The sequence below is a fragment of the Neltuma alba genome, unplaced genomic scaffold, assembly GCF_004799145.2.
Source record: "Neltuma alba isolate B1F8T4 unplaced genomic scaffold, ASM479914v2 tig00013076_pilon, whole genome shotgun sequence".
Taxonomy (NCBI): domain Eukaryota; kingdom Viridiplantae; phylum Streptophyta; class Magnoliopsida; order Fabales; family Fabaceae; genus Neltuma; species Neltuma alba.
The window spans coordinates 207239-219915 of NW_021637409.1; the positions used below are offsets into that span (position 1 = coordinate 207239).

At 36.2% G+C, this 12677-nt stretch overlaps 2 protein-coding genes across 5 annotated transcripts; both read right to left on the bottom strand.

Moving 5' to 3' along the window:
* Nucleotides 1–3506: 3506 nt before the first annotated feature.
* On the bottom strand, nt 3507–4777 carry LOC114734119 (protein E6). Its single transcript, XM_028921651.1, has one exon. The coding sequence runs from the start codon at nt 4760–4762 to the stop codon at nt 3791–3793; it is 972 nt and encodes a 323-aa protein (XP_028777484.1). The 5' UTR covers nt 4763–4777; the 3' UTR covers nt 3507–3790.
* A 3807-nt stretch (nt 4778–8584) lies between these two features.
* On the bottom strand, nt 8585–12537 carry LOC114734120 (uncharacterized). 4 transcript variants are annotated; one of them, XM_028921654.1, is made up of 9 exons: nt 12296–12537; nt 11786–11913; nt 10991–11038; nt 10728–10841; nt 9696–9764; nt 9536–9576; nt 9304–9385; nt 9094–9174; nt 8585–8972 (listed from the first exon to the last, which is right to left on the bottom strand). In XM_028921654.1, exons 1-9 carry the CDS (start codon nt 12429–12431, stop codon nt 8910–8912), a joined length of 762 nt encoding a protein of 253 aa, XP_028777487.1. In that variant the 5' UTR covers nt 12432–12537; the 3' UTR covers nt 8585–8909. The 4 variants fall into 4 exon arrangements, with proteins under 4 accessions (XP_028777487.1, XP_028777486.1, XP_028777485.1 ...); XM_028921653.1 differs by having other exon boundaries at nt 9304–9433; XM_028921652.1 differs by having other exon boundaries at nt 9304–9444; nt 9520–9576.
* Nucleotides 12538–12677: the final 140 nt, after the last annotated feature.

Below are 12677 nucleotides of genomic sequence, written 5' to 3' on the forward strand. Positions count from 1 at the left end.
TTATCTCCAACTCACACTCTCTCTCCCTCCCACTTCTCTTTTTTTTAATAATTTAATTGTTCTCTCTTATGCTCTCTCTCCTTATTAATGAGGGCATTTTTAGAAAAAAATTATACTTTTTACACATTAATTGTTCTTAACTAATTTTAACTGTTTTTTTGATCAACGTACTTCGGTTATTTGTCTCTTATAATAAGGAACGGAAGGAGTAATAACCAGGGTGCATTGGAATCTCACTCTTCCTGGTTTTCACGCTTGAGAGCCCCCAACAAATAACCAAAAAAAAAAAAAACAAATGTTGGCCGAAAGAGAAAAAATATGATGCTGTATTATTGCTGCTATTATTATTGCGTGGATTGGGCAAACCCTTAAATACGCCGCTTCAAGAATGGAAGCGACTCAAATTAAGGCGTCCTTGTAGGGCACACATTAATTTGGGCCTACCAAATTGATTAGCCATCCATCGCTTATTTATTACAAAGGCCTGCACTTGCACTTTAAATTAATTCTTGCCTTCTGTCTCATCAAATGACTAACACCATTCATCATTCAACGCAAATATTTGAAACTTGATCTCTATTCTCGCCTTAATTGCCAATAACATGGTTTCAACTTTCAAAATATCAAATGAATTTAGGGCAATATAACACCTTCTTGACTTGGATGATGTCACTACCAGAGCAACTTTTCGTATAATGCGCAAGGGTTTTGAATTTTTATTCCCAACCCACAAAATTAGAGAGAGAGAGAATTGCTATAAAACTTCGTAAAAGAATATAATCACCAAGAAGTCTTAATGGTATCATGTAATGATAAGTTTTAGTATAAAAAATATTAACTTCTCATTTATTATTGGGACTTTTTAATAATTATTTTCTTTATTTAAGACTTCATAGCAACTCACCTAATTAAAAAAAAGAGAGAGATTATGAAGAAAAATCATTAAATCTAATACTAAAAAAGTGGAAATTTTTTTAATTTTATAATATATATCATTTTTATAAATTTTTAAAATTAAAAAAAATCCCGAGTCTTTTCTAAATTCTCTAAAATTGTATATATAATGAATATGATTTTTGCTCCTTCAAATTTACCTTCATTTTAGGTTTGATCTCTCAAGTTTTATATTATAAGCTTTGATTTCTCAATTTTTTTTATTTAAAATATTAGTCATTGTAATGTAATAAAAACCTGGATCATTTTGCCTATTGAGCGATCAAAACCCATGATTTGAAATTTGAGGAGCTAAAACCAACTGAAGGTAAACTTGATGAATTAAAGATTATATTAACTGTATAACTTAATTATGATTGATCTCTAAATTAATTAATTTATTTCAACTTAGGCTCCTAACTTTCAAGTTCCCTCATTTCACTCTTGGTCATTACTTTCACCGAAGCAAATTTAAGAGATGAATATGATATTCAAATTAAAACCAAAAAATTTGGGGGGTGGCTAAGTTTTTTTTGGCTAGCAGGGGGTGGCTAAATTGAAACAAACAGATAATAAGCTGGGCCATCAAAATGATAATTAACCCTTCCTTGGTGAAAGTTATTAATCCATAGCCACAGCCTCGTTAAAAGAGACATCGCCCCATATTAAAATGCCCGAACGTGTTAGGTTAGTTTGATATGTCTTTATGTTTGCTTTACCTAAAAACCTAACAACATTCTTAAGTGCTCTCTCCCTCTCCCCTCTCTCTTTTATTTTAATATAAGATTTTTAGCCTTTTTAGGCGTCAAAAGCTAAATACTGCCTTCTAGCTGAGGACACAAAACATGCCAGTGCTGTAGATTGCCCAAGTCAAAAAAACTGGTGACCCACTCGCAGACCCAAATCCCCCAGTTATGACCATAACAAAGCTTAATCAAACATGGGATCTTGTCCCTCCGCCAATCACGGGCGAAAGAAAAGACCAACCATATTTGCGCCAATATTTTCATTATTTTAATAATGCCTCTTCCCACTTACTAAATCATTAAATGAACAATTCGCATTTGAAAAGGATAGCTCATTCTCTTGACTTGTGCACATACTGTAAAGCCAAATTGGCAGCATCTTCACAGCTCTATTCCTTTAAACTGATATTGGCAGAACTTTCAGCCTTTTCCTGTCATTAAGAAGCTGATACTAAGATTGAGTAATTAAATGTAATTTGTTTCTTAATGCCATAAGGGCAATGGCTTCAAATTTCCTTGGAATTAAGGAAATTTTTTTAGTTTTTGGTTTCTGGTTTATTTCTTCAAATAGTTCGCCTGGGACAACTGAAGAGGCAGAAAATGATGGTACATGTACAACCTTCCACAACTGCCAAAGTAAATAATTAATGTGTGTTCTTTTTTAATGCTTTTTACCTTTGCTTTGTCACATTTATGGCCGGGGAGTGGGTTCATCATTTATGGTTAGCTCCCACTACAAGCAAGCACATTGATCACTATATCTCACTTTATCAATATATGGAGGTAGAATTATTTAAACTTTCAGTGACATCAAATTATTTGACCTTTCAATTATTATACTACTTTTGGTCCTAATTATAAGATGTCGTTACAAATGAGGTTTTATAATTAGGACAGGAGGTAGTATTAAACTTTTAGGCTGAAATAGCCTTTGCAATAATGTTTAGTTTTTTTAACTGCCCACTTAAGATTGATATATAGTGTAAAAACCCACTGCTTTAGGGACAGATGATGTTAGAGATTATATCAAAACTCGTTGAATCCTTGCTTAATAGTTTAAACATTTATCTGAAAATAGTACCTAACATGTTTTGGCATTACTGGCTTGTCTGATGTAACGTGTGATTATGTAGTTTGCTCCTTGCCGGGTATGGCTTATTGCTTGATGCATGATTTTCACATCCGATTAATAATGTAGTTCCATAATAATGTTGTCTGGTGACTATCAAAGGAAAAAAGGGGTCCCAAGACAAGAATCACTTGCCATATCTAGATCTGTCTTTTTAACAGATAATTTGAGCCTGAACCCATCAAATTTGGCTAATTTGTTTAAGTCATGAAATTAAAGTTGAGTATCAAGTTCAGAGATCCATGTCCAGTGTCCCCGAACCAAATGTTTCAAGGGAAAGGAGATAATTTATGCACAAATGTGAACAAAGCAGTGTAGGAAAATTAGGGAAATTGATTTGTCTCCAGTTGCAAGAGATGGTCATATCAGCAGCTAATGGAAGGTGATTTGTCCAATATGCTGCCAACGGGCATGCAAACAAGGAAATGGACATGTATCATCAGTCAACTCCAGAGTCTAACAATACTCCTTCGCAGCATCCAACAAAAATGCAGACACTTGATAAACTTAATACATCCAGAATTATGATTTTCTAGGTCGCTAGGTAGGACAATTACGACAACAATTGGGATATTATGCTACTACCTTATGGGTTTTGTCCGTCTCTGCTTCTTCTTCCTTTCTTTTATCTCCTTTTATAGTGGGATGTTTTGAAGGAGCAAAATAACCCGGAAAAGGAAAATTTAAGATAAAAGAGAGAAAGAAGCAAGCTTACCTCAGTCATACCACTTACTGATAGCTATAAGCAAAAATATCATGTTTACAATATACTTTATGCAAATTTCCAGATCATAACACAAACTACGCAAATCCAGAAACAAGATCTGATAGTATTACTGCTAAGTAAGAACCCACCATAAATAAACATATTCCTCGACATTTTTGTAAATCTTTTAATCTAAAGCATGAGAAAACATGAAACAGACACACCCAACACCCAAAGGCAAAGTGAATTCTTCACTCTGTCCACGATCCAACATGCTCATGGCTCAAAGTCCTCGGGTTCTTCCTCAAACTCCTCCTGGTTCTGGTAACCCTCAAATGAGTTATTGTTCTCATAGGATTTTGCATTGTTGTTGCCAAAATAACCCTTGTTGTTTTCCCAGCCCCTAGAGTTCACTCCTCTGGATGAATCTCCGTAGAGGGTTTGGTCATACTTCTCTGAGTTAATATCATAGAAGTATTTCCCACCCTCCATAAACCTTGTGTCACTCATGCCTTGCTTCTCACCATTGTACCTGTTATTTGCAACATTATTGTTGGAGTGGTAACTGTTCTTTGTAGCATGTTTGTTGTAGAAGTATCTGTCATTGACAGCGTTGTTGTTGTTGTCGAAGTACCTGTCGTTGACTGCACTGTTGTCATTGTTGTAGTAATATTTCTGGTGGTTGTTCTGATTCGCCACAGAGTTGAACTCATTTTGGTTTCTTCCATAGGCGTCAGTCTTGTAGTTGTAGTAGTTGTTGTTGTTGCTGTAACCAGTTCCTGTGAGCTTGGTGTTGGTGAATTCATTTTGGTTGGTATTGTAGGCATCGTTGTTGAAATAGTACTTGTTGGGGTACTTGTCTGTGTGCTGCTCGGGCTCTGTCTTGTATGGCTTGTAAGTTGTGGTGGTGGTGGTGGTTGGGGCAAACTGACCAGACTCATGGCCGTATAGGCCATAGCTGCTTTCAGTCTCAGGCATGAAAGAAGGCTCTTGCTCTGGTTTGTTTACGGGTTCTTCCTTTTTGGGAGGCTCTGTCTCTTTAACAACATTGTTGTTGTTGTGGGTGGGGATGGTGACATGGGTAACTTTGCTGAAGAACTGACTGTCTCTGGCATGAATTTGCGGAGACATGAAAAGGGTTATGAGGAGAAGAAGAGAAATGCAATTTGAGAAGGAGGCAGCCATGGATGCCATGACAGTGAAAGAGAGGAAGGTGGGTTTGGCTTGGAGAGTTTGGAGTGTGTGCATACTGATGAGCAACTATGGTAGTAAGTATGTTATATAGAGAACTTTAACCCTTTCTTTTTCCCTCTCTCCTTCTGATTTTTCCGCTCATTAGGTGCAAATGGGACGGGGACGTTTGTGATGATGTTGGATGATTGTGGTCCCTCCACAAGAGAAAATTTAGTTGATTGAAGTGGGCCCCTCTCCTCAATTTTTTTACTTCTCGTTAATCAAATTTAATTATTTTGTCAAGATTCTACTGTTTTTTCTAATGGTAAACAACATTATGAATTCCAAATCCTTCCATAGCCATAGCAGAATCCAAAGAGACCTATACCTTTAACTAATCTTTCATAATTTTGTTTCTTGTGGCCTGCAGGCAGACCCATCACAACTTAGGCATGATACAATCTACTTACCAATGTTTTACATGGTGCCTATTGGGAAACCAGAATCATTTGTTCTCAACCAAGCAAAAGTTAGCCCCAGTAAAACCCAGCTGGTGAATGTGATCAAGACTTCAGAACAGCCTTAAATTGTGGGGTACCTGATAGTGTTCCCAAAAAAGTTAAAGCCATGAGGGAGGATAGGGCTCTTATGATAGTATGGAAACAAGAAGGAGGAATGGCCCGAGTAATTATGCGTTGATTGAGGAATGTGTGGGACATGAGCATAATGACATCTGGTGCACGCAGCATGTGCTCTCTTTGCCGTGTCTACAATATGGGATGCACCTACCCCTCCTTTAACTACGTTTTAGGAGCGATTGCCCTAATGAAGGCTCCTCACTTAACTTTTTTCTAAATTCATCTCTGTCAATTTGGAGGGGTAATTGTACTTGACTTTGTCTTTGGCATTTTCTCAAACAGTCCGACTACTGCTAAAACTACAGTTTTCTGTTCAGTGAATATCAAATTAAAATTCGAGCAATGTAGCTTACAAAGGGAGCCTAGCATTGAAGAGCAGACAAGGTAATTCACGTGTCAAATCAAAACTTACATCTCTATCAATTGGGTATGTAATTTCAAGTTATCCTCTCTATGATCAGAGCTTTAGGCTCTGAAATCAAGGCTGATCAATCTGATGGAAGAGCTTTATGCAATGAAAGTTTCCATTAATGAGTATTGACATCAAACCTAACCGTGACAAAGGAACAACTTCCCTTAACATAAATCAAAATTGAGAAATATGGTTCCTTTCTTTAATAAACTCCTGCATTTCATTTGGGTTTTTATTTCAAACCAAATTTACAGACAAGTAGCTTTCCTCAATAAATCAAATTATGGTTTCTACCTCCTGTAACCTCCTCCTGCATCTGGTAGATTGAACCATTCACCAGTTCTCTATCCATCTATAAGTTGCAGTTGAGCCCAGCCAACTACTCAGGGTCGGCCATGTGCAATAATTGAGGGAAGTGATGTGAAATGCTAATACATCATCTTGGTTAAGGTCATAGAAGAGCAGGTAAGTTGGGGATCAACCTATAACTGAGCAAGATATGCATTATCCGGATAATTTCTGGCATGTTCTGAATAATTTCAACAAGAAGGAAATAACAACCAAATTCAGATTCCTCTTAGTAGGTCACGGATTTGGTCAGATGTTGCACTTTCTTTTAATGCATTTGAGACTTTGAAGAAAGAACTGGAATACCCATCAATAGAAAGGGATAGAGAGGGAAATAAAGGAGGGATCATGAACAAATATGAAAAGAAGAAATGAAAGGGAAAGAAGCTTCTGTCTCTCATTCGTCCACCTAAAATCTGTTTCTCATTTAATTATTACTTAACTAAAGAGACTGAAGAAGGTGCACCTAGAATCATGGTTGTTACCAGTTAGTTTATAAAAGTAAAAGGGGTAAAGTTCCTCTACATGACCAGTCTAAAGCCCTGCACACATAAAAGGTTAGACATTAATATCTTGAAACAGAGAAATAAGAGTAAGCAATCCGTCCAAGAAACCTCTTGGAGGCTTTTATGATTTGTACGGTATGGTTCAGATAAACAAGTATAATGCTAAGACTAAAATTATTCATGATGGAGCTCTGTTCAGTTGGAGTTGTTAGCTTTGTGTTGCTGGGTTATATTAATATATTTCATTTTTGTCTTCGGTGGAGCTTAATTGGGATCGTAATTGGCGAAATCAATCACTGTCTGGTTTCTGCGTTATTTCCGAAAGGAAGGAAAGATAAAGAAAAGAACAAAGAAGAACAAAGTGAAAAGAGGAAGCAAATAAGAAAAGTCCAAATGGTGGGGGGAAAAAGTAAACCAAGGCGTTCACTTTTCTTTTTGTCCATCCCGCCGTTTTGACTCGGGAATGGAGGGGCGCATTTAAGAATACAACCCTAATTTTTTATTTTTTTTAACTTGTTTTCCTCCCTGGTTTATAGCATAAATTGACGGCAGCATCGTTTCTCAATTCTCTTCTTTTTTTTTTTTAATTTAGGATTATAACACACATTATATATGTTTTTTATAGCATAAATTGATGTTTATTTGACAGATAAACATCAAATTTGAAACATCAAACAGATAAATAATAAAATTTTACACAAATTAATAACATGATTTAATAGTTCATATTTTTAAAAATGGTGTGGTCATGTTTGATTTTAAGAATATATAGTCATCATATATGAAGGAATAATGTAATTTAAATATTTTATAAAAATTTTAATAGAGTATATTTTTGGGAAAAACGCATTAATATCATTTTGAAAGTAATTTTATTTATAGTCTTGTGAGACCTGCCCCATAGAAGATGTTGTGCAAAATTATTGGGGAGGGGGTGTAGGATAGGTGTTTTTTTGAAAAAAAAAAAAAAGAGTTAAGATGCTTGTGAATTGTTTTTTGTATTTTAAGGAGTGATAAAGTGAATAAAATTTCCATGAGAATTTTCTTTTCTTCTTTTTATATCCCTCATCATTTCAAATTTATCAAACTCAAATTTAAAATATATTCAGAATCCATCGCCCGAAAGAAAGGTTCAATCAAAGTTCCTAAAGTTGCCACCTTTGAAAATTAAGCAATAAGGTCGAGGTAGCGCGGGAGGCACGGTCAGTTCAAATCCTCTCAAACGAGAAAACTACAGAACTTGAATGCTAACCCGCTACTACATTTTACCAAAAACAGACCAAGCATCCATGATCCACATATCACATAAAAAATTTGGTTGGATTGACTTCTGGGTTTTTTCAAGTCGTCCTTTTCTTTGTTAGGCTACTCGGCTTTTGGTCTCTTTGTAATTTTTTCTAGTTCGTTTGCAGGTCTTGCTTATGCTTCTCGGTTTTCAGGTTAATAAAGCTTGGATTAACTTCTGGTTTCTTCGAGCTTTCCATTGTCAATTTCTCAGGCAAGTAGACAAGAGCAATGTAAAAGAATGAGAAGCGCACTTATCTCCTTGTTAAGCTTCGGTTCTTGTCATCAGTGGCCATTTCTATATCCTACGGAATACCTTCACTGTAGAAGGCACTCAAGGAGATGGGTGGTACCTGTATCCTCGTTGATAGGATAAGAAGCTGGACATAATTTGAATCCTCAGCTCTGATCTTCACCCTGCGTCTGCGTTGAATCTGTGATGCTTTGTTAGCTTCGCTTATATACTCGTTTAAGTTTGGATTCTCTCGTTGGTTTTTGCTTTGGTGATGCCAAGTTTAACAGATCCTTTCATGTGGTTTAATAAAGTTCATCATCATTTTTTTTTTAAAAAAAAAAAAAGAGAAGTGAGTCCATAAAATTCACTCTATTTTTTTTACCCTCAATTATTTATCTATTTATTATAAGATTGTACCATAATTCATTTATCACCTTAAAAATAGCAGAAAACGAAGATGATGCCGACAAGACAGACTAATAACATGTAGTTCGCATCTTTCAAGAAGATAAACATAATTTGGGTTTCATATTATTCGACTAGAGCAGTTAAGCTTCACTAATCAAAATTCAGCTATCTTGGCCGAGGATTAAATCATACAAATTGACCCCCAACAAAAAAAATTCAGCTATCAAAATTCAAACCCAGCGAATCATTTGCCGCTACTATCTACTATTAAATATCAAAATTAGATCGATCTACCACTTAGTCCTCCTAGCACGAGTTGGGAGAAGGTTATCACTCAAAGCAGCATGGAGGACACTCTCCTTTGGAAGGCAGTATTGTGTGCTTGGTGCTCTTAAGTTCTAGATGAGAGCAACATCCAGGCACTCATCACTGGAAAGGTAATTAGAGCAGAAGCCTGAAAACACGTAAACTTGATCAAAGGGTGATATCATAAGAAATGACAAAGATCTGCAGAGATGTTCTAGTGAATTATCTATAATTTTCAAATTGGGTGGTAAAGGATATCTAAATCATACCAGGAAGAAAACTAATTCATCATTCGCAAACGCTGCAGTCAGTTTATGTCTTTTCATCAAATCCTTGATGAAAGCTTGAAGCTACATAACATGCATGCGGCAAAGAATTTGTTAGTGCACACACCTAGCCTGAAAACATGTAAACTTGATGAAAGCTTGAAGCTACATAACATGCATACATGGAGATAAATATGATATTATCATGCAGACCTGGTGGTGATAGGTTTTGGCCAATAAAAAACATCTCTTCATCTGATTCGTAGCCTGTGAGATGAGAGAATTGGTTGTACTCCTGTCACCAAACAGATATGATTGTACTGCCCGGAAATCGTCAAGAATGCTGTTGAAGAACTTGAGGACAAATAAATATGTAAGGTGATTGAGGTGAACAAGTTAGTTATTTAAAAATAAAAAAATAAAAAATACCTTGAAGAATGTGCACCTTGTAAAGCCTCCTAACCTTCGAGCCTTCATTGTCCTCATCTTTGCATATACAGACATACATAAACAAGGACAATAACAAATTTTAGAGAATCCAAAACAGGACAAGGTAATGATTATTTATCAAGGTTTCCAATTAGAAACTATGAAATGAACATTACTTCAGTAATATGAAGAGCCTGCTCAAGATGCTGAACTTGAATCCACTGCTCTGTCACTATGTCACCTATCTGAATGGAAGAGTGAAACAATAACAGCTAGTTAATGTAGATAGGAAGAAACGCTAAACTGAATGAAAACAAGAAATATCATAATGGCACAATCACAATAGCTGACCCCTTTTTGAGAAACCATGTTTTACACGCTGCATATGAAAGGGATTGCCGGCATTCTTAAATCTTAATCCCCTCCAACTTTTCTTGCAGCACAAATACTATTTTATGCATTCCATTTCACTCATCAATCCTACCAGAACTAAAAAACTCAATAGCAGGTGGCTCACTAGGAAAGGCTAAATTAGAAGCCCCAAGGTAGCAAGGTACACTACACCTTTGGTAATTAGTTCCAACGCCACTATTTCCCCTTTGGTCATCTCAAACCCCAAAGTTAGATGGAAGAAAAGAGAAAGAATGGCATGCAACAGAAGCTCCTCTGCCGGAAAATGATGCAAAACAAAAGCCAAATTAATGTTGGAGCATCAGCTAGAATACTCCTGAACGGACTGAATATTCCTGAATGGTCTCTTTGATGTATTTCAAACAAAAAGGATGTTCGGATGGAGATCAAATTATAGTTTTAAAAGTGATTTTACAATATGAGAAATAAGTATATCAGAGGAGTTTTGTCTAGACTTGTGTGAAAGAAGTATATGAGGGGAGTTTTGTCTAGACTTGTGTGAAAGTACTTCTTAAAAGTGATTTTCAGGTTAGCCAAACACCCCCCACAAAAACTGATTTTCTCTTGCGCAATATTTCTGCTCACTCTCATTGAATACATTTTTTAAGGCCCCCACTCCACAGCCCTTGTCAAAGGTGAAACTCCATTGCCAAACAAATGAATGATCAAGATTTAGTAAATTTTGTGGAACTACACTGCAGATTTCAATGTTTAGGGGCCAGACTGGTGGGAAATCATTTATTTCCTCACTATATAGAAGGACTTCATTTTCAATATGCATCATACAATTGTCTAACCTTTTCAACTACTGAAGTGACCTCTTTGAGTCTCTTTTCAGCATCTTGTGCTTTAGATTCCAAAATATGGAGATCAAAGTTGTTCTTTCTTGAATTAGCCCAAAGAAGTTGTACCTAAATATCATCAAGTCCAGCTCAAATAATTTAATAATTTCTAAATATTCTAGAAGAGAAAATTCTGTGATCTATGCTGCTTCATATGCCATAACTAGTTATGTAAGAAAAACGACACAGAGTAACAAAAGGGAGAGAAAAACCAAAACCTCTTCCTCCAGAGCTTTGAGTCCCTTCTCAGCATGAAACGAATCAGCCTGCAAGACAGGCCAATATCTGATTAACCAACATATCATTTGCAGGAAGTTATCGCTATGAGCATATGTCAGAATAAAGCACTCCCTGCAGGTTGTCTAGATAACATTCTTACTAACAGCGAAAGTAAGAAAAAATTCATTTCATGGTGTTGCCCTGCACATTTGGAGATATTTCATTAATTTGATTTCATTTGGGTTGATATGATACCTATGATGTTTGTTTTAGGCTGGAATGGAATGCTCTTATTTTTAAGTGTTTTTCCTATCCATAAATAAGTTGCTGGATAAGATTATTGTTCTTTTGGCATACCTCTATTTAAGGTCTCTTCAAGGAAGTTTCAATTGAAAAGGAACTTTGAAATGTTGGGCTTCATTTTTCAGGTTTTCGCTCAGTCTCCATTGATTTGGAATTTTGGATCCATTGTTCAGCTCTTCAATAAATTTTCTTCTGCAATGTTCTTTTTTTTCGGGGAGTGGGGTTCACTAACTTCCCTAACTAAAACAGGAGGCTAATCCATGGTAGGTATATACATTCGACGAGCATGGAACTCTAGGTCTCCTAAATAAGGGGAAATAATCAGATAGGCGTGAACAAAAAGGAAAGCTAAGGGGGTATTGCTACCTTATCATGCTCTAACGCTGACGAAAAATAGTTGAATTGGCTTTGGGATGATCAAAAGCAGACAAAAATTTGGAAATTTTTTAAAGCATGAAGGTCGAGTTATTTAGAACTGCTAGAAGACCAACCTTAATGCTAGATAGAGTAGACTGGAGATCATGGATTTTTTCCGACATTTCATCTATTCGCTTCTCACATTCTTTGAGATAGAGGCTTCTTTCGCTCAACTTCTGATTGTTTTCTTCAAGAGTGGATTCTGCATTCAATTATCTCTCATAACGATATGCAAAGAAAAGAAAGCGGTTTCTCAACACAGAATTGGCATGCAGGAGCTAATATACGCCGGAGAAGAAGAAAACGGCAGATTCATACTCTATTTATTTTCTTCTGCTAGATTCTCACAAGCAGGCTTAGAACAAAGCTATGCAGGAGAATATATATATATATATATATATATATATATATAAAGCAATTTGCAAATTAGCGGACCATACATAACACTACTGCCCAAAGATGATCCAAAAGATAAACCAGTAGAAATTAGAGGCATTTACAAAAACGATTGAATCCGAGCCATCCGTTGAAGAAGAGTAAAAACAGTGACAAATATGCAATTAGTAATGCATATCATCCATTACCTAACTGAGCGATTCGGAACTTGGCTTGATGCAATTGGGAGATGAAATCGTCAACTGGTTCAGCTGAAAACGTGATGCTGAGGAGAGGAAAGAGTGTTGCCGATATAGTAAGAAGCAGAAATGCGAAGCGATACATTTCCGCAGTCTCCACTCTCAACCTTCAGAGGTCTTCCCTGTGAAATCTATACTGCGCTATAAAACATAAGATGCATCGATCATCAATAAATCCCAGTCAGACAAACTCTTTGCAGGCGAATATCACATCAAAGACTTGAAGGAATTGCAAAGTGCCAACAAAAATAAGAACTTTTAGGGTGTTTGGTTGGAAGGGAGGGGAGGGAAAATGAGCCACTCCTTTTATTTGGTTAAAAATTTTGGACTC